A 20173-nucleotide genomic window follows, 5' to 3' on the forward strand; every position below is an offset into this window, starting at 1 on the left:
GTAAGTCGCTCTGGATAAGGGTGTCTGCTAAATGACTAAAATGTAAAAAATTAACAGTGGAATTACACATTTTTTTTCTGACTAGAGTCACCAGTCCCTCCCATTCCACCCCTGCCTCCCAGTAGAGACTTCGCCACCTGGTGACCTAGAGCATGAACTCCATCTAGACTCCTACCTCCTGCGCTACCTGAAGGAGAGCCCTGGAGCTGGAAGAGACCTGCAGCAGCAGCTGTCCTCTTTGAGCTGCTCTGTCCATCTCCACCCAGAGGACGGGAGGGCAGTGGTCAGAGGCTCAGGCCAAGCTGGGTCATGTGGAGATGGGGTTGGGGTGGGACCATGGAAGGCACAGGTAGAGAGACTGTTCAAACAGCTCCAGGAGCAGTACAAATGCCACTATGAGGTAGACCCACGTAAGCTCCAGACTCTGCTGCAGAGCAGTACCCTGGGTTCGGAGGATGTGAGAGTTTACTGTGAGGCAGGGGAAGGGTTTGCGGTGGTGGTTGGGGAGGAGGCCGAGGTCCAGGCCAAGATGAAGGCGCTGGAGGCCATCCAGGGTCAGGGTCTGAGCTCAGGGAAGCAGGAGAAGATCAGCACCACCTGTCGTCTGGGACAGGCCAAGCTCCGTCTTCTAGGGGAAGTTATAGAGAAGGATCTAGGTGAGGCTGTTCCAGGGGTGAGGGTGACGCGCGGTGACTCAGCTCAGCTGGTGCTGGAGGGTTCAGCAAGTGAAGTCCGGACAGCCAGACAGTTAGTTAGAGATAAGATCTCTCTGGTGCTGCAGCGGGTGGTGCCTGAGGTGTCCCCCCACCTCTTGTCCTTCCTGAGGGATGAGTATGGGAGGCCTGGGAACATGAGAAGTCTGCTGGGGTTGGGACGCCAAGTAGAAATAGAGCTGGGGGACACAGAGCTCCATCTGTTCTCCCTCTCCTCTGGTAAACTGGACCAGGCTGAGAAGTCTCTGCTGGGGGAGTTTGGGGAGGAGAAAGTCGATGTGCCCAACTGTGCTGCCCTGCCATCTGAACTGAAGTCCAAGCTTGAGAAGAAGGTCAAGGAGATGAACCAGAGCAGACGCAGGGTGGTGACCAGGTATGGTCCTGGGTGTAGAGTGCAGCTTCTGGGCCACATGAAGCAGGTTCAGGAGCTGAGGAAGGAGATCGGGACCTTTCTGATAGACCAGTCCAGTGTGGAGGAGACAGTGTGTCTACCTTACCCGGAGATAGCTGACCACCTACCAAAACTTCTGGAGAGGATCGGTGTGGACCACGCTGGGGTGACCCTCTACCCCTCAGCCTCAGCCATCCACCCCACTGTGGTGCTCTGTGGACCCTCTGTCCGGGTGGCCCAAGTCAGGGACAGGTTGGGCCCTGCTCTGGCCTCCTTGGTCCACCAGACTGTGACCATAGACCAGCCGGGGGCGCTACGCTACTTCCAAGGCCTGGGAAGGGAGTACCTGGAAGTGGTGGGCCGCTCTCAACACTGCGTCATCCAGCTGCACAACCAGGGTGGCATTGCCGGCGAAGCTGGCGCCGGACCAAGACTGGAGGAGATGGTCACAGCCACTAGCTATTGCCTCCAGCGGGGGCTGCAGGTTGTGGTGCGTCAAGGTGACATCACCAAGGAACGGGCGGACGCGCTGGTGAACGCAGCCAATGAGGACCTGGATCACGCCGGTGGCGTGGCTGCAGCTCTGAGCCGGGCGGGGGGGCCTGAGGTACAGCGGGCCAGCAGAGATCTGGTTAGGCAAATAGGGAGAGTACCCACAGGTACAGTGGTAGAGACTACAGGAGGGAATCTGCCTTGTAAGATGCTGCTGCATGCGGTGGGACCAGTAGGTGGCAGCGTAGGTGGGAATGAGCGCCCTCTGCTGGAGAAGACAGTAAAGGCAGCCCTGGATCTGGCAGAGACCCTGGAGCTTCAGACCCTGGCCATGCCCTGCATCAGCTCAGGGATATTTGGCATTCCTCTGAAGGTGTGCTCTGAGGCCATAGTCTCTGCAGTGAGGGACTTTGGGAGGGAACAGCACATCCTTACCAAGGTCACTCTGATTGATGTGAGTGGAGAGGCAGTGAAAGCCATGCAGGAGGCCTGTGATAGGCTGTTTCAGGGGAAGAGGGAGTTTTCTGGGTGGGAGGGAGAGTCCAGCACCACCACCACTACCACTACACATGCTCCTCAGAGAGACACCACTTCTGCCTCCGCAAGGGAAGCAGCCACTCCAGAGGTCTGTGTCCAGGTGGAGATCATCCAGGGAACCATAGAGAAGCAGAAGGTGAGAGAGAGACACTGACATGGCCACATTCTTGATTCAACAACATTCTGTGAATTATGTTGACTTCATACTGACTCAATGTTCCCATTCTCTTTTACACTTTCTCTTCCTTTTTCTGTTACCCTTTTTCTTTCTTTCTTTATCTCTTTCTTTCCTCTTATTTGTCTCTCTGTGTGTCTCTCTGAAGGTGGATGCCCTGGTGTCCCCCATGGTTGGTAGTGACCCTCTCTCCTCCCGTGTTGGTAATGTCTTGTCGGAGGCAGCTGGACCGGGGCTGATGAAAGCGTTTCTGAGGGAATCAGGGGGACAGACTGCACCTGGTGACTACGTCCTGGTGGACGGATTGTCTGGTCTCAGCTCTGGCCGTGTCTTCTTCCTCAGCTGTGCACACTGGGACAACAACTCCCAAGGACCAGCAGTACAGGTGTGTCCCCTTGTATGTGTCCGTGTGTGTGTGTCTTCACATGGCAGTTATGACCTTTGAACCTCCATTAACCCCTGACCTCTGGTCCTCTCTCAGGCTCTGAGGCAGGGTGTGAGGAGAGTTCTAGCCTCTTGTGAGAACCAGGGCTTCTGTTCCGTTGCCTTCCCTGTAGTTGGAACTGGTGCGGTTCTCATGTTCCCTCACAACGTGGCAACACAGGTTCTGCTAGAAGAGATACGTGGGTATGAACAGAATCGAGCGAGCAGAAGTCCTTTCCTTGTCCGCATCATCATCCATCCCACTGACAGATATTCTACTAAGGTGAGAAGAGACTTTTAAAGAAGGGCGCTTCTCTTGACTTCAATGGTTTCATGCAAAAGAAAAACTCAAGTTACTGTTTAACACAGTTCATTAGTGGTTGTCCTTGACCTGTGGTTGTATTTTGTTTTTCCTTCCAGGCTTTCCAAACTTCCCAGAGTGCTTTGCATGTCAGATGGTTTGTAATGGATGCTTCTCCAGATCAGAGTGAGTTAAGAAAACTATTCATGTCATATTTACTATTTACCCCCCACTTATACTTTATTCAGTCTCTCTCTCTCTCTCTCTCTCTCTCTCTCTCTCTCTCTCTCTCTCTCTCTCTCTCTCTCTCTCTCTCTCTCTTTCGCTCTCTCTCTCTCTTTCGCTCTCTCTCTCTCTCTCTCTTTCGCTCTCTCTCTCTCTCTCTCTCTCTCTCTCTCTCTCTCTCTCTCTCTCTCTCTCTCTCTCTCTCTCTCTCTTTCTTTCTCTCTCAATTCAATTTCAATTCAATTCATTTCAATTTAAGGGCTTTATTGGCATGGGAAACATATGTTAACATTGCCAAAGCAAGTGAAGTAGATAATAAACAAAAGTGAAATAAACAATAAAAATTTACAGTAAACGTTACACTCACAAAAGTTCCAAAAGAATAAAGACATTTCAAATGTCATATTATGTGCAAATAGTTAAAGTACAAAAGGGAAAATAAATATAAATATGTATTGTATTTACAATGGTGTTTGTTCTTCACTGGTTGCCCTTTTCTTGTGGCAACAGGTCACACATCTTGCTGCTGTGATGGCACACTGTGGTCACCCAATAGATATGTCAGTTTATGAACATTTGGATTGTTTTCTAATATATATATATTTTTTTGTATTTGTCTTTTTTTAAATGTATTTATTATTATAAATAATTTTTTTTTGGGGGGTGGATCAGCTTAATATTGCAGATAGATTGTATCTTCTATCAATGTAATTGTCTGCATCACTTCCAATCCTCCATGTTTTTTATATATATACTCCCCTTTATTACTTTTCAACCCCGCCATCCTTTCCCTACTTGGAGTAAATTAGTGAACAACAATGCCCAGGCCTCTACGTCCGGTCTATACTTACTATACACCTTATGGATATATATATAATTTTTTTTACTCCTGAACTTCTTCTACTCTCAACCTCTCCGATCATTTTCATGATGTCCATCCGGTTTGCTTCTATATGCCATATCTTTATAACTGTGCTCTTTCCCAAAAGCTCCCAACATACAACCTATATACTTATTATGGACACAGTATGCTTACATTATTAGCTATCTTTGTTATTATTTGTTGTTATTTGTTATTAGTCCCATCCTTCAACTCTATTCAATACCTCCCATCTATCTCTTAACACCATCCATATAGGATTTCTATTTGCCATAAATATTTCAACCGTACTGTGATGTTTTACAAAAGTTCTGAACCTTTCTATTCTCATTGCTTCTACAGATTGTGAATTAAAAATAATTTTTTTTGCTAAAAGTATTATTATATTATTGATCGATTGACTATGACGTTTCATATCACCCAGTAATGCTATCTGCAAGGTTAGCTCCAGGTAAATATTGCAATTCTTTAGCCATTCCTGGACCTGTGTCCAAAAACAAGCTACAAATGGACAGAACCAAAATAAATGATCTAATGATTCTGTCTCTTCACAGCAAAATCTACAGAGCTGGGAAGAATGTATCCCCCATATAAATAACATTCTATTGGTAGCAAGAATTGTATATAATAATTTAAATTGAAAGATTCTAATTTTTGAATCCGGTGTCATTTTGCGTGTCAGTTCATAAACACTATGTCATGGGATCGGTACGTCAAAGATCTCTTCCCAACTATTTTGCAATCTATATGGGACGGCTGTCAATCCTTTGGTCCTTAAGTGAAACTGATATACTTTTTTGATTTATCACAGTTTTCCTTAACCAATTATGTTCTTTAATGCAAGGCCGACAGACAAGTTCCTTACTTTCTCCCCCTTCCACTTTCCTCTTCCACTTTTGCGGTAAGGCTGCAATTATTTGGTTGTAATTTTGGGTAGAGCAGACATTTCCATATGTTTTTGTTAGCTGCATGTGCGACATAACTCCACCAGTCCTACCGATGATATCATTTACGAAGATTATACCTTTTTTTAAACATTCTGTCAAAAAATAAAGGTTTTTTGTCAATTAGTATATTTGAATTTAACCACAATATTTGTTTCATTATTTGTTCTGTTGTTTCTGGAGGATTAAATTGAAATTGCAACCAACTTTCTATGGCTTGTTTTAGAAATAGTGATATTTGGGAGATGATTTCCTTTTCAAATAACTGCAAATGAGTTGTTTTAATCTGAATAATGGGAAAAAGGCCTTTCTTGAACATTGGGTGAGACAATCTTACTAATTTGCATGAGAACCAGTTCGGATTTAAGTATAACTTTTGTATGACTGAAGCTTTTAGTGATAGGTCTAATGCTTTAATATTTAATAATTTCTGTCCTCCGAATTCATATTCATTATATAAAAATGCCCTTTTAATTTTGTCTGGCTTGCTGTTCCAAATAAAATTGAATATTATTTTCTCATATAATTTAAAAAACTGTTCGCTAGGCGTAGGCAAGACCATAAGCAAATAGGTAAACTGGGATAATACTAAAGAGTTACTCAGGGGGATTTTTCCACAAATTGACAGGTATTTTCCTTTCCATGGTAGTAAGATCTTATCTATTTTTGCTAACTTTCTATTAAAATGTATTGAAGTGAGATCATTTATTTCCTTTGGGATATGTATTCCGAGTATATCCACATCACCATCAGACCATTTTATTGGTAAACTACATGGTAATGTAAATTTTTTATTTTTTTGTGATCCAATACGTAATATAGTACATTTGTCATAATTTGGTTGTAATCCAGAGAGGTTAGTAAATGTATCTAGATCCTCTATGAGGCTGTGGAGGGGTTCTAGTTGTGGATTTAAAAGAAAACATAAATCATCAGTGTACACCTTTGTTTTTAAGCCCTGGATTTCTAATCCTCTGATATTATTATTGGATCTGATTTTAATAGCTAACATCTCGATGGCCACAATAAATAGATATGCCGATAGTGGACAACCTTGTTTCACTCCTCTTGACAGTTTAAAACTATCTGAGAAATAGCCATTATTTACTATTTTACACCTAGGGTTACTATACATGATTTTGACCCATTTTATAAGAGATTCTCCAAAATTGAAATGCTCCAGGCATTTATATATAAACCCCAGTCGAACTTTATCAAATGCCTTTTCGAAGTCTGCTATGAATAGCAGGCCTGGTTTCCCATATTTTCCATAGTGTTCTATTGTTTCCAATACTTGCCTTATATTATCTCCAATGTATCTTCCATGTAAAAAACCTGTCTGATTAGAATGAATAATATCCGACAATACCTTTTTAATTCTATGCATCACAACACTGAAGTGTAAGGGGCCTCCAATTTTGTAAATGGACTGGATCTTTATATTTTCCACTTGTATCCTGTTTCAGTAATAATGAGATCAGACCTTCTTCTTGAGTGTCAGATAATCTAACATTTACATAGCAGTGGTTAAAACATGCTAATAACGGTCCTCTTAGTATATCAAAAAAGGTTTGGTATACCTCGACTGGTATGCCATCCAGCCCTGGAGTTTTCCCAGACTTAAAGTCTTTAATTGCATCCAGAAGTTCCTCCTCTGTAATTTCACCTTCACATTAGTCTTTCTGTGTGGCTGTTAATTTGACATTATCAATAGAAAAAAAATCTCTACAATTAGCTTCAGTTAGAGGAGATGGAGGCGACTGAAAAGAAAACATATGCTTAAAGTACTTTGTTTCTTCCTTCAAAATATCATTTGGTGAATTATGGGTGACTCTGTCAATTGTAACTTGTATGGGCGGCAGGTAGCTTAGTGGTTAAGAGCATTGTGCCAGTAACCGAAAGGTCGCTGGTTCTAATCCCCGAGCCCACTAGGTGAAACATCTGTCGATGTGCCCTTGAGCAAGGCACTTAACTCTAATTGCTCCTGTAAGTCGCTCTGGATAAGAGCGTCTGCTAAATGACCAATTATGTAACCAGTTTCATTAAGTTCTTTTTTGTAGCATTCCTATGTTGAAGATTAAAAAATATTTTTGTGCATTTTTCCCCATATTCCATCCAGTTTGCTTTATTTTTATAATATATTACACTTGATCTTTCTTGAATAAGTTTCTCCATTTCTTTTTGTTTTTCCTCTAATTTATTCTGAGCTCTATGTTACAGTTTTTATTGCCATCTATCTGTTCTGTTAGACTTTCTATTTCCTTTCTTAGTATAAACTCTTTTGACCTAAATTGCTTTTGTTTTCGAGATGAGTACTGAATTGCATGGCCTCTAAAGGCACATTTAAAGGTGTCCCATACAGTAAGGGGATTCGCTGTACCTATGTTATGTTGGAAAAAGTCAGTTTTATAAATTCCTTTGTTCTAATTATAAATAAATTATCATCCAATAGGCTTTGATTAAATTTACAATATCCTCGCCCACGTGGAAATTCAGTAAGAGTAATGTATATATGCCTATTATATGACGGTCCGACCGCATTCTGTCCCCTATCAACACTTTTTAAAAAACTTTTGGTGCCAACGAGAATGAGATAAGAAAGAAGTCAAGACGACTAGCTTGATTCAGTCTCCGCCATGTATATCTCACTAGATCAGTATGTTTAAGCCTCCACATATCTACTAGTTCTAATGTATCCATGACATTCACAATTTCCTTAAGAGCATGTGGGTGATTGTTTGTGGTGTGATTTCCTTTACGGTCCATTGAGCTATTTAAAACAGTATTATAATCCCCCACCATAACAATATTGTCTTGAATTGCTTGCAGGCTTGATAATTTATTATATATATTGTCAAAGAATTGTGGATCATCATTATTTGGTCCGTAAAGGTTAATGAGCCATATCTGTTTATGGTCCAATAACATATTTAAAATAATCCATCTACCTTGCGTATCTATTTTGACAATTTGCACATTCGGATCGAAATTACTATTAATTAATATCATCACCCCTTTTGAATTTCTTTGCCCATGGGAAAAGCCCATTGTTTTCTAATTCTTTGTGGATCTGTGTAATCTGAGGGAAATATGTATCTGTAATATGGTCATACATTTGGCAGGAGGTTAGGAAGTGCAGCCCAGTTTCCACCTCATTTTGTGGCAGTGTGCACATAGCCTGTCTTCTCTTGAGAGCCAGGTCTGCCTACGGCGGCCTTTTTCAATAGCAAGGCTATGCTCACAGAGTCTGTACATAGTCAAAGCTTTCCTTAAGTTTGGGTCAGTCACAGTGGTCAGGCATTCTGCCACTGTGTACTCTATGTTTAGGGCCAAATAGCATTCTAGTTTGCTCTGTTTTTTTGTTAATTCTTTCCAATGTGTCAAGTAATTATATTTTAGTTTTCTCATGATTTGGTTGGGTCTATTTGTGTTGTTGTTCTGGGGCTCTGTGGGGTCTGTTTGTGTTTGTGAACAGAGCCCCATGACCAGCTTGCTTAGGGGACTCTTCTACAGGTTAATTTATCTGTAGGCTATGGCTTTTTTATGGAAGGTTTGGGAATCGCTTCCGTTTAGTTGGTTGTAGAATTTAGTGGCTCTTTTCTGGATTTTGATCATTAGAGGGTATCAGCCTAATTCTGCTCTGCATGCATTATTTGGTGTTTTACGTTGTACACAGAGGATATTTTTGCAGAATTCTGCATGCAGAGTCTCAATTTTGTGTAGTGCGATGGTTGGGGAGAAAGCCAATTTGACATTTACTTATTAGATTTTTTTTCTTGAAGAAAGGTTTGAATTCTTGAATTCAAAATGCAACAGAAAACCTTTCTCAAGTTGCTGTTTACGCAAATTCCCCTGTAATTATTGGGGTTTGATTTGTCTCCACTTTTGTGGATAGGGGAGATGAGCCTCACAGACATCAGGAAAGCAGGCAGAAGTTAGTACCATGTTGAACAATTGAAGCATAGCATTTTGCAACTCAGGTGTGCTGTTTTTCAGCATATTTTTTCTGATGTTATCTAGAGCACAACCCTTCTTTTAATTTAGTTCTTGTTGGGTTATCGGCTAATCTAATGGATTTTGGTTGTTTTTAATGACTGATTCAAGGATGTTCAATTTTGAATTTCTAATTGGGTATGTTGAAAGTCTTTTTGAGGGATGTTTCTGTATAGATTCTGAAATTAAGTTTTCCAAATTCCTTCATTCTGTATGGCTAATTCTTGTGGCTTTGTCATGCTTAAATTGTTCTCTGACTCTCTCTCTCTCTCTTTCTCTCTTTCTCTCTTTCTATCTTTCTCTCGTTCTCTCTTTCTCTCTCTCGCTCTCTTTCTCTCTCTCCCTCTCTTTCTCTCTCTCCCTCTCTCTCTCTCCTCTCTCTCTGTTTCTCTCTCTCAGCCTCCTTCTATCGTCACATCTCAACCACTCAGGACGAGGTCTCTGCCATGCTGGGCAGTGTCAAGCTACAGCTGGTCTTCGGCGACATCATCCGTGAGACCACTGATGTCATCGTCAACACCACAGACTTCTCAGCCAACCACTCAGGTAGCACTGGTTGTCCTCCAATGTGGTTTTGATTAGTCATCACTGTTGTGTGTGTTTGTTTGTTCTGTTCTGTTCTCTGTTTCCCCTCACGTCCCCTTATCTTCCTGTAGGTGTCTCCAAAGCTATTCTGACTGCTGCAGGTTCCACAGTCCAAGCAGAGTTAGCACAAGGTTTGTTTTACAGTGTTTCCATACACAATCATATTAACACAATCACAAACTCTCAGAGCAATCCTTTCACACAAGTCAGAAAGTAATCATTTGACGAAGTCAAATCTTTTTCACTAAGACGTAGACACATTGAAAAATCACTTCACATATCACTTTATCAGCTTATTCTTCACTTATCAGTGGAGGCTGGTGGGAGGAGCAATAGAAGGTCGGGCTCATTGTAATTGCTGGAATGGAATAAATGTGACGGTATCAAACACATAAAACATAAGAAACCCTTGATTCAATTCCAGCCATTACAACGAACCCGTCCTCCTATAGCTCCTCCCACCAGCCACCACTGTCACTCATATGTCTATAATTGAACACTATGTGCCAACCAGTGGAGGCTGCTGAGGGGAGGACGGCTCATAATAATGGCTGGAATGGAGTCAATGGAATGGTATTAAACACATCAAAAAAGTGGTTTCCATGTGGTTGATACCATTCCATTGACTCCTTTCCAGACGTTATTATGAGCAGACTCACCCATCAACAGCCCTCCCATCAACAGTCCTCCCCTCAACTGTCCTCCCCTCAACTGTCCTCCCCTCAGCAGGCCTCCCCTCAGCAGTCCTCCCCTAAGCAGTCCTCCCCTCAGCAGCCTCCCCTTAGCAAACTCCCCTCAGCAGCCTCCCCTCAGCAGTCCTCCCCTCAGCAGTCCTCCCCTCAGCAGTCCTCCCCTCAGCAGTCTCCCCTCAGCAGCCTCCCCTCAGTAGTCTCCCCTCAGCTGTCATCCCCTCAGCAGTCTCCCCTCAGCTGTCCTCCCTTCAGCAGTCCTCCCCTCAGCAGTCCTCCCCTCAGCAGTCCTCCCCTCAGCTGTCCTCCCCTCAGCAGCCTCCCCTCAGCAGTCCTTCCCTCATCAGTCCTTCCCTCAGCAGTCTCCACTCAGCAGTCTCCCCTCAGTAGTCCTCCCCTAAGCAGTCCTCCCCTAAGCAGTCCTCCCCTAAGCTGTCCTCCCCTCAGCAGTCTCCCCTCAGCTGTCCTCCCCTTAGCTGTCCTCCCCTCAGCTGTCCTCCCATCAGCAGTCCTCCCCTCAACTGTACTCCCCTCAGCAGTCCTCCCTTCAGCAGTCCTCCCCTCAGCAGTCCTCCCTTCAGCTGTCCTCCCCTCAGCTGTCCTTCCCTCAGCAGTCTCCACTCAGCAGTCTCCCCTCAGCAGTCCTCCCCCCAGCTGTCCTCCCCTCAGCTGTCCTCCCCTCAGCAGTCTCCCCTCAGCTGTCCTCCCCTCAGCAAACTTCCCCTCAGCTGTCCTCCCCTCAGCAGTCCACCCCTCGGCTGTCCTCCCCTCAGCTGTCCTCCCCTCAGCAGTCCTCCCCTCAGCTGTCCTCCCATCAGCAGCCTCCACTTCTTTTTTTATTCTCCTCTCCATCAGTGGGTGTGCCAGCAGACTGGATGTGCACCACAGGGCCCGGTGCACTGGGCTGCAAGGAGATCGTTCACGTCTGCTTTAAATGCGACACACAGCGGATCAACAAGGTCTGCGGGAAGATACTGAAACAGTGTGAGAGAAAGGGCCTCCGATCTGCAGCCTTCCCTGCAATCAACACTGGTATGTACAGTATGTCCCATTTTTTATGTGAAATGCAATACAGAGTCCCTTAATTTGCTCTTTTATCAACCCTCTGCCATACCAATTTGTGTTCAATATTTTTATTGTGCGCATTTATTAGTCTTAAATGCCGTAGGTCACAATTGAGTTAATATCAAAACAAATACTGAGGAACAAGTTTTCATTAGTGACACCAGCATCTATAATCTGTAATTTACTGGTTAGATGATATTATAGACATTAAAAAACACGTATTTGCTGTACAGGTGCTGCTCGAGCAGACGCTGGCTCTATGTGTAAGGCCATGTTGGACGGCTTTGCATCAAGGGTGAGGGATTTGTCCCCCAACATCCTCTCTGTCATCCGCATTGTCATGCTGCAGAGACCCGTCTTCCAGGCATTCAAGTCAGTCTCCATTTTTATTGTCTGAAATGGTGGGGTCTTTTGTGTGTCTTGGTTTAAATCAGCGCTGCCCAACCCTGTTCCTGAAGAGCTAGGCTGCAGTCCAAACATGTTAATGTTACCCTCCTCAGCCCTCGCGCTAGCCACTTTCCCTCGTCGAAACCGGATGCAGTTTGATTGCCATCTTAAGTGGAGGTCCAATTCACAAACGTAGCCCCCTCGGCCCTCGATTTAGCTCGACGGAGCGAGTGAAGAACTTTGGTCACTTGTGTGGTTGATATGACCCACAATTCAATCACAAATTATATCAACACGGCTGCATTTTCGGCATGTGAGACAAAATTATGATGCTAGCTTGAAAAAAGCTATATGACATTGATTTTAGCGTTGGCAAATGGGAAATACGTTAAAATTGGCTTAGTCTCGTAGTGAGGAGCCTATAAAACGTAGCTAGCTTCATAAACATATTTTGGGAATTCTGAAATTGATTGGAATAAATTACCAAAACTATATAACTAGCTAGCCAGCTATGGGTAACTGTAGCTAGCCACCCGACAGAAGTGCTAGCTAGCTACGTTAGCTTCCTAGGTACATTAATAGCTTTAGGTTGGTAGTTTTTAAGCTGAACTTCAAGATTTCTACCAAGGACATTGCCTCCGATCATCACTCTCCCTCGCTTGGGCAAGGGACATTTAAGATGCACTGGGATGTGAAGATGGGCTGAGGGTTTAGGGCGAGGGCGGTCTACTTTGCGTTTGGACTGCAAGCCTTACTATGCTGTAGGTTTAGAGTGGAACCCTTATGTAGAACACCTGATTCTAATAATTACCGGGTTGATAAGCTGAATCAGGTTAGTTACAACTGGGGTTGGAGCGAAAACTTACAGGAGGGTGGCTCTCCAGGAACAGGGTTGGGCAACCCAAGTTTAAATGTTATGATACGTTTATTTGTGTGTAGTTTGCTTCACTTATATAATTAGTTTTTGTTATCTAATCAGAGGTTATTTATCAGTGTTAGTTATGATGTCTGGATGTTGTTAAGCTTTGGACAGGACATTTTATTTATGTTTTTGTTTGTTTACAGGTCAGAGCTGGAGAGCCGACTGGGAACTATCGCCCCAACCCCAACACTGAAAGGTATCTGTGTGTGTGTGTGTGTGTACTTGTGTATGTACAAATTATCTTTATATTATTGGATATGTAGATATAACTTGGGCCCAGAGTTTTACCTGGAAAACTTTGGGTCCTAGTTATAACATTTATCTTTATACGCTCTTTCTTAACTCTCCTCTATTTATCTCCTCAGAGAGGGCCCAACGGATACTGAAGAAGAAACTTAATATTGGCTTTTCCTCCCCCGCACATGGCTGCCTTCCTCCTTCCTCTGCCCAAGCAGGCCTCACCATCACCCCCTGGAGACCGCCCCCGGCGGTGCTGAGCGTGGTGGGGAGTGGGGTGGACGCTATAAGGGGGGCCAGGCGGGAGCTGGATGCCATCCTGCAGAATCAGCTGACTCAGAGAGAGGTGAAGGGAGAGGACCTGTGCGTGCTGGAAGAGGTGGAGCTGCAGGCCGTGCAGAAGAAAGCGAAGGCCCTGGGAGTGAGCCTGGAGCTGGGTAGAATTCAGAGGGCAGGAGGAGTGGAGGCTTGGGCTGGAGCTGGAGGTGGAGGTGGAGCTGCGGCTGGGGAGGGGTTTTATGTTCTCCAAGGCCTGACGGAGGACGTTCTGAGCGTGCGCGAGGTGCTTGACAGTGCGCTCAGTGGCGCCCTCCGTAGGGAGCTGAATGAGAGAAATGAGGCTGTAGTGGCCCTCAGTGTCCAGTGGTCTATGTGCAGGCATAGTGACATTTGGGAGGAGCTGGGGATGCATGCCAACTACCTTCTGGAGCAGGCACACCTGAGAGGAGAAGTCTCAGCAGAGCTCGAAGTCCCAGATGGGAGCAAAGTCAAGGTGAACCTGAAGAACAATGTGGCCACTGACTGGAGAACGGGTCACACCTTAAAGTTGAAGCGAGAGGAGAGTGCAAGTACGGATAGATTTGTTTTATTTTCAGCTTTTGAATTTCTGACTTAGTTTTATAAAATTTATATTTTGGTCATTTAGCGTATGCTTTTATCCAGAGCGACTTTACAGTCAGACATTGATTTGCAGTTAACAATAACCCTTGAATCCATTATGTCAACAGCCTAATGACCCCTAGCCACTATTGATTTCACTATTATCTTTAACACCCGTTTAACATTTTAAACATCCTCTGATAGTCCTGTTCATGCCGTAAACTCAGCTTTATAGTCCTGTGTACTTGATGTGTTTTTAGAGTTGCCATCGTACTGGGATGATATGGCCGCCGGTGAAACGCTGAAGAGAGTGCTGCTCTTGCCTACCTCACCAGAGTACCAGGAGGTGGCACAGGGATTCCAAAGCACCACAGCAGCACACGTCACCATCCACAAAGTAACAGACCAACAACCTGACACGCCACAACCTGACACGCCACAACTTGACACGCCACAACCTGACACACAACCAGCTGCTTATTATGAATTTATCTGATAGTATAGTAAATTAAAATACAAAGACATTACTGTTGTACAGTATTGTATAGTACACTGAAAAAATATATAAACACAACATGTAAAGTGTTGGTCCCATGTTTCTTGAGCTGAAATTAAAGATCCCGGAAATGTTCCATACGCACAGAAATTATATTTCTCTCAAATGTTGTGCACAAATTTGTTTACATCCCTGTTAGTGAGCATTTCTCCTTTGCCAAAATAATCCATCCACCTGACAGGTGTGGCATATCAAGAAGCTGATTAAACAGCATGATCATTACACAGGTGCACCTTGTGCTGAGGACAGAAAAAGGCCACTCTAAAATGTGCACTTTTGTCACACAACACAATGCCACAGATGTCTCAAGTTTTGAGGGAGTGTGCAATTAGCATGCTGTCTGCAGGAATGTCCACCAGAGCTGTTGCTAGAGAATTACATGTTCATTTCTCTACTGTAAGCCGCCTCCAACATCGGTTTGCTAATGTCAACTTTGTGAACAGAGTGCCCCATAGTGGGGTTATGGTATGGGCAGACATAACCTATGGACAATGAACACAATTGCATTTTATCAATGGCAATTTGAATGCACAGAGATACCGTGACGAGATCCTGAGGCCCATTGTCGTGCCATTCATCCGCCTCAAACACCTCATGTTTCAGCATGATAATACATGGCCCCATGACACAATGATCTGTACACAATTCCTGGAAGCTGAAAAGGTCCCAGTTCTTCCATGGCCTGCATACTCATCAGACATGTCACCCATTGAGCGTGTTTGGGATGCTCTGGATCTACGTGTTTGACAGCATGTTCCAGTTCCTGCCAATATCCAGAACTTCGCACAGCCTTTGAAGAGGAGTGGAACAACATTCCACAGGCCACAATCAACAGCCTGATCAACTCTATGCGAAGGAAATGTGTCGCGCTGCATGAGGCAAATGGTGGTCACACCAGATACTGACTGGTTTTCTGATCCACGCCCCTACTTTCTTTTCTCAATGTATCTGTGACCAACAGATGCATATCTGTATTCCCAGTCATGTGAAATCCATAGATTAGGGCCTAATTTATTTATTTAAATTAACTCATTTCGTGATATGAACTTTAACTCAGGAAAATCGATGCAATTGTTGCATGTTGCGTTTTATATTTTTGTTCAGTGTTAATGAAAGTACCAATACTGTAGTGTTGTACACGGTTGTGTTTAAGGTGTTGATTTATTCTTGAAACTTTGTCTCTTTGTCAGATCGAGCGTGTGCAGAATGTATTTCTGTGGCAGGCGTACGCATTGTGTGAGCAGCGCATCCGGGCCAAGAACGGACCAGCGGAGGTGGGGCTAAAGAAACTCTACCACGGGACGGCAGCAACAACCTGTGATGCCATTGAAAGTAATGGATTTGACAGGAGCTATGCTAATAGTAAGGGCTATTACAATGCTATTACATGCTATTCCAATGCTATTCCAATGCTATTCCAGTGCTATTCCAATGCTTTTACATGCTATACATGCTATTCCAATGCTATGACATGCTATTACATACTATTCCAATGCTATTACACGCTATTCCAATGCTATTACATGCTATACATGCTATTACACGCTATTACAATGCTATGACATGCTATTACATACTATTCCAATGCTATTACATGCTATTCCAATGCTATTACACGCTATTCCAATGCTATGACATGCTATTAGATACTATTCCAATGCTATTACATGCTATTCCATTGCTATTCCACGCTATTCCAATGCTATTACACGCTATTACATGCTATTCCAATGCCGCCATTTATTCATGTACTTTTACTTACTTAAATGTTTATTAATTCATTCATTCATTCTCTCCGCTTCATCAATTTCCTTCCCTCTGTCTTCCTCTTTTAGTTACAGCATATGGAGTGGGCGTGTATTTTGCTGTGAAAGCAAGCTATTCATCCAATCCCAGATATACCCCTCCTGATGGTTCTGGGCACAGGCATATGTACGTTGCACGTGTCCTGACTGGGCGCTATACCCTGGGTGACCCCTCCATGAAGTTTACCCCTCGTCGCTCCCCCACAGATCCCACTGACCGCTATGACAGTCTAGTGGACAACCAGCAGACACCCAGCATGTTTGTCATCTTCCACGACGACCAAGCGTACCCAGAGTACCTCATCACCTTCGTATAATAGTGGGCCTTTATAATAATTTAGAAACCATTTGTAATCATAACTATTGAAATGCCTTTATTGTTTTGAGGATGATTCTCACTTCTATCATTATAAGCAGCTGTCATAATCATTCTCATCCCTATATCTATGTATCATAATGATTGTCACATTGCATGCGTTCTGCTGCAGGACCTAAAGCAATACACAATCTACAGAGGCAATCGCTGAAGTGGTTTAAAAAAGAGAAGACATTGAAGATATTTAAGTGAGATTTATTTGTGTCTATTTTATTTGGTACTATACTATACGTCAGATAGCTGTACTGTGAATGAGAATATATAATTTTTTTCCCGTGGAGTTAGCGGGTTGACGTTTATTGTCATGAGTCTTGCCCTGGAGGCAGAACTGGGCGCCAATAAGCGGTTCCGCTAGATAGGCCAGCTGCAAAGTCAAAGTAGTCTATATCATAAAAATGCATTAAAAAAGAAAAGAAAACGAATGTTGGTCTTATTTTAAGGTTAGGGTTAATCATTAGGGTTAGCAGTGTGGTTAAGGTTAGGATTAGGTTTAAATATGATTATATGACTTTGTGGCTGTGCCAGATAGTGACCACTCTGCAGAGCTGCCTCCAGTACATGAGTAATCTCAATAAATGCCAACATGCGCGCAGTTCAATAAAATACAATGAAATGTATTATTTTTATTAGCCTTCTTAATTAAAAATCTCAATTATTATATCTAATGAGAACAAATACAGGATGCCCCTCTTTTATTCCTACAAGCACACACTAACATCTTACAGTTTTGACATAGAATATGGTATGTAATTGACCAGAAAAACATATTGAACATTTCTAGCATATTTCTAACACATTCATCATCATCTTTTCCTCACATGGGAAAGAGCAGGAAACCGTTAAATGAGGAGTAGTGATTGACATTGTCAGATATCCGATGTCCATCTCTCCAGAGAGCAACGTACACCTGCTCTCCCACTTGTAGCAGGAAGGTGGCGCTATTGGATGAGGACTCAGAGGAACCCCCTTCCTTCTCATCATACACAGAGACCATTCTCTGTCCGTTATGACATAAGCTTGCCCCTGTACTCCATCCCCAATCAAAAGCTGTGAAGGTGAAGTGGTAGAGTCCTCTCACTGGTGCTGTAAAGATGCCTACAATCGGAGGAAAAATAGAAAGTATTAAGAATTATTGTTAATTTAGTGTATAAGAAGTAAGGAAATGTAACATACAGTAATAGCTACACACAGCATACTAACTAATGTAAGCATGAGCTTTGTGTGTAAAAATGTAAATCATTTTTTTTGACATTGAGGTAAATACCTGTGGTTGGATTGTAGGCATTTCCAATGTTTGATAGAACACGCCGGAAGACCAGAGTGATTTCATTGCTGACAGGTCCAATGGTTCCAGAAATTCCTAAAGTAGCTGAGAACGCCACCTGGGGCCTGTCTAGGATTTAAGATGACATGACAACATTTGTTTTACAGTTACGTTTTGATCATTTACAATAATTACTGTTCAGTTTAAGTTAACACAACTTGATTGGCACAACAACATGACAAAAAAAAAATGTCATGGGTAAATTACAGTTTGATCAAAATTACTTTAAGTAAACTTATTATACAGTAAAACAATTGACAATTGGAACACTTTGAACATACTCATTGATTATGCACTAATGCTTCCCAGTGAACATCATACATCATACACTTTACCTTCATTGAATCTCTTCAGTTCATTCACTGTGGCATTTAACGACCTAACTTGGCTCTCACTGGCTTCCAGCCTGTTTCTCATGCCTTCCAATGACCTAACAGTTGCTCCCAGTCTCTCCTCCATTGCCCCCAGTTCTCTCATCACAGTATGAATGGTAGGCTCACATCCTGATTGGGTTGTTGTTGTAGTGGATGCGGTCTTCACCTGCTGGTTGTGAGTCTTGTATTCATTCTCTATGTTCCGTCCCTGTTCAGGCTGAATCTGTACCATGATGTCATTCAGGTTGTCTTCTCCAGCATCTTCACTGAGAGTCCCAGACAGACACAGCAGCACCAGGGTCAGAGTCAGTCCCCCCATTCTACAGATCAATACTTAAATGTGTACTTCAGTAGTAGATATATCTACTGCGGCTATATAACCTGCAGGTCTGTATTGATTCTCAGGCTTTTTCCTCTGTGATGTGTCTGCGTGTAGCCTACCTCTTGTTTTTATAAGCATGTCTGGGTTAAATATTATCCAAAGACACCACCATAGTCCCAGTGCCCAAGGACACTAAGATAACCTGCCTAAATGACTACCGACCCGTAGCACTGACATCTGTAGCCATGAAGTGCTTTGAAAGGCTGGTCATGGCTCACATCAACACCATTATCCCAGAAACCCTAGACCCACTCCAATTTGCATACCGCCCCAACAGATCCACAGATGATGCAATCTCTATTGCACTCCACACTGCCCTTTCCCACCTGGACAAGAGGAACACCTACGTGAGAATGGTATTCATTGACTACAGCTCAGCATTCAACACCATAGTGCCCTCAAAGCTCATCACTAAGCTAAGGATCCTGGGACTAAACACCTCCCTCTGCAACTGGATCCTGGACTTCCTGACGGGCCGCCCCCAGGTGGTAAGGGTAGGTAACAACACATCTGCCACACTGATCCTCAACACGGGGGCCCCTCAGGGGTGCGTGCTCAGTCCCCTCCTGTACTCCCTGTTCACCCATGACTGCATGGCCAGGCACGACTCCAACACCATCATTAAGTTTGCCGACAACACAACAGTGGTAGGCCTGATCACCGACAATGATGAGACAGCCTATAGGGAGGAGGTCAGAGACCTGGCCGTGTGGTGCCAGGACAACAACCTACACCATCGACAGCATCCTGACTGGTTGCATCACCGCCTGGTATGGCAACTGCTCGGCCTCCGACCGCAAGGCACTACAGAGGGTAGTGCGTACGGCCCAGTACATCACTGGGGCCAAGCTTGCTGCCATCCAGGACCTCTATACCAGCCAGTGTCAGAGGAAGGCCCTCAAAATTGTCAAAGACTCCAGCCACCCTAGTCATAGACTGTTCTCTCTGCTACCGCACGGCAAGCGGTACCGGAGTACCAAGTCTAAGTCCAAAAGACTTCTCAACAGCTTCTACCCCCAAGCCATAAGACTCCTGAACAGCTAATCATGGCTACCCGGACTATTTGCACTGCCCCCCCACCCCCACCCCATCTTTTTACGCGGCTGCTAATTATTTAAGCATAGTCACTTTAACTCTACCCACATGTACATATTACCTCAACTACCTCAACTAGCCGGTGCCCCACACATTGACTCTGCACCGGTACCCCCCTATATATATAGCCTCCCTACTGTTATTTTATTTTACTTCTGCTCTTTTTTTCTCAACACTTTTTTGTTGTGTTGTTTTATTTTACTTTTTTATAAAAAAATAAATGCATTGTTGGTTAAGGGCTGTAAGTAAGCATTTCACTGTAATGTATTTCACTGTAAGCACTACACCTGTTGTATTCGGCACATGTGGCCAATAAAATTTGATTTGATTTGATTTGATGGGGAGAGGTATAAACAAAACAATAATTATGTTTGTGTACACGAGAAGCTTGACTCGTGGTCAGAGAGTTAATAGAAATTACCT

General features: G+C 43.7%; 2 protein-coding genes across 3 annotated transcripts in view; one reads left to right on the plus strand and one right to left on the minus strand.

Annotated features, from left to right (window-relative positions):
* LOC121556247 (protein mono-ADP-ribosyltransferase PARP14) overlaps positions 1-17026 on the plus strand; it is a 33052-nt gene extending 16026 nt beyond the window's left edge. For both annotated transcript variants that reach the window (XM_041870143.2, XM_041870142.2), the window contains exons 3-15: positions 86-2269; positions 2457-2693; positions 2790-3014; positions 3152-3218; positions 9474-9620; positions 9731-9790; positions 11204-11380; positions 11647-11785; positions 12866-12918; positions 13088-13807; positions 14099-14235; positions 15585-15756; positions 16230-17026. In XM_041870143.2, coding sequence (XP_041726077.2) covers positions 86-2269; positions 2457-2693; positions 2790-3014; positions 3152-3218; positions 9474-9620; positions 9731-9790; positions 11204-11380; positions 11647-11785; positions 12866-12918; positions 13088-13807; positions 14099-14235; positions 15585-15756; positions 16230-16516 — 4605 coding nt within the window. In that variant the 3' untranslated portion in view covers positions 16517-17026. The remainder of the gene's footprint in view (positions 1-85; positions 2270-2456; positions 2694-2789; positions 3015-3151; positions 3219-9473; positions 9621-9730; positions 9791-11203; positions 11381-11646; positions 11786-12865; positions 12919-13087; positions 13808-14098; positions 14236-15584; positions 15757-16229) is intronic.
* A 142-nt stretch (positions 17027-17168) lies between these two features.
* Positions 17169-18755, minus strand: LOC121556248. The gene is made up of 3 exons (XM_041870144.2): positions 18235-18755; positions 17840-17968; positions 17169-17670 (listed from the first exon to the last, which is right to left on the minus strand). Exons 1-3 carry the CDS (start codon positions 18590-18592, stop codon positions 17390-17392), a joined length of 768 nt encoding a protein of 255 aa, XP_041726078.1. The 5' UTR covers positions 18593-18755; the 3' UTR covers positions 17169-17389.
* Between the last annotated feature and the right edge of the window lie 1418 nt (positions 18756-20173).

The sequence above is a fragment of the Coregonus clupeaformis genome, unplaced genomic scaffold (genome assembly GCF_020615455.1).
Source record: "Coregonus clupeaformis isolate EN_2021a unplaced genomic scaffold, ASM2061545v1 scaf0039, whole genome shotgun sequence".
Classification (NCBI taxonomy): domain Eukaryota; kingdom Metazoa; phylum Chordata; class Actinopteri; order Salmoniformes; family Salmonidae; genus Coregonus; species Coregonus clupeaformis.

What these genes read in the sequence shown, in the direction of transcription:
- LOC121556248 (XM_041870144.2), bottom strand. Translation starts at nt 18,592, where the DNA reads ATGGGGGGACTGACTCTGACCCTGGTGCTGCTGTGTCTGTCTGGGACT. An exon ending in ACTGAAGAGATTCAATGAAG is followed by an intron (nt 17,969 to 18,234) that starts GTAAAGTGTATG and finishes CTTAAATCCTAG; the next exon opens with ACAGGCCCCAGGTGGCGTTC. An exon ending in TGCCTACAATCCAACCACAG is followed by an intron (nt 17,671 to 17,839) that starts GTATTTACCTCA and finishes CTCCGATTGTAG; the next exon opens with GCATCTTTACAGCACCAGTG.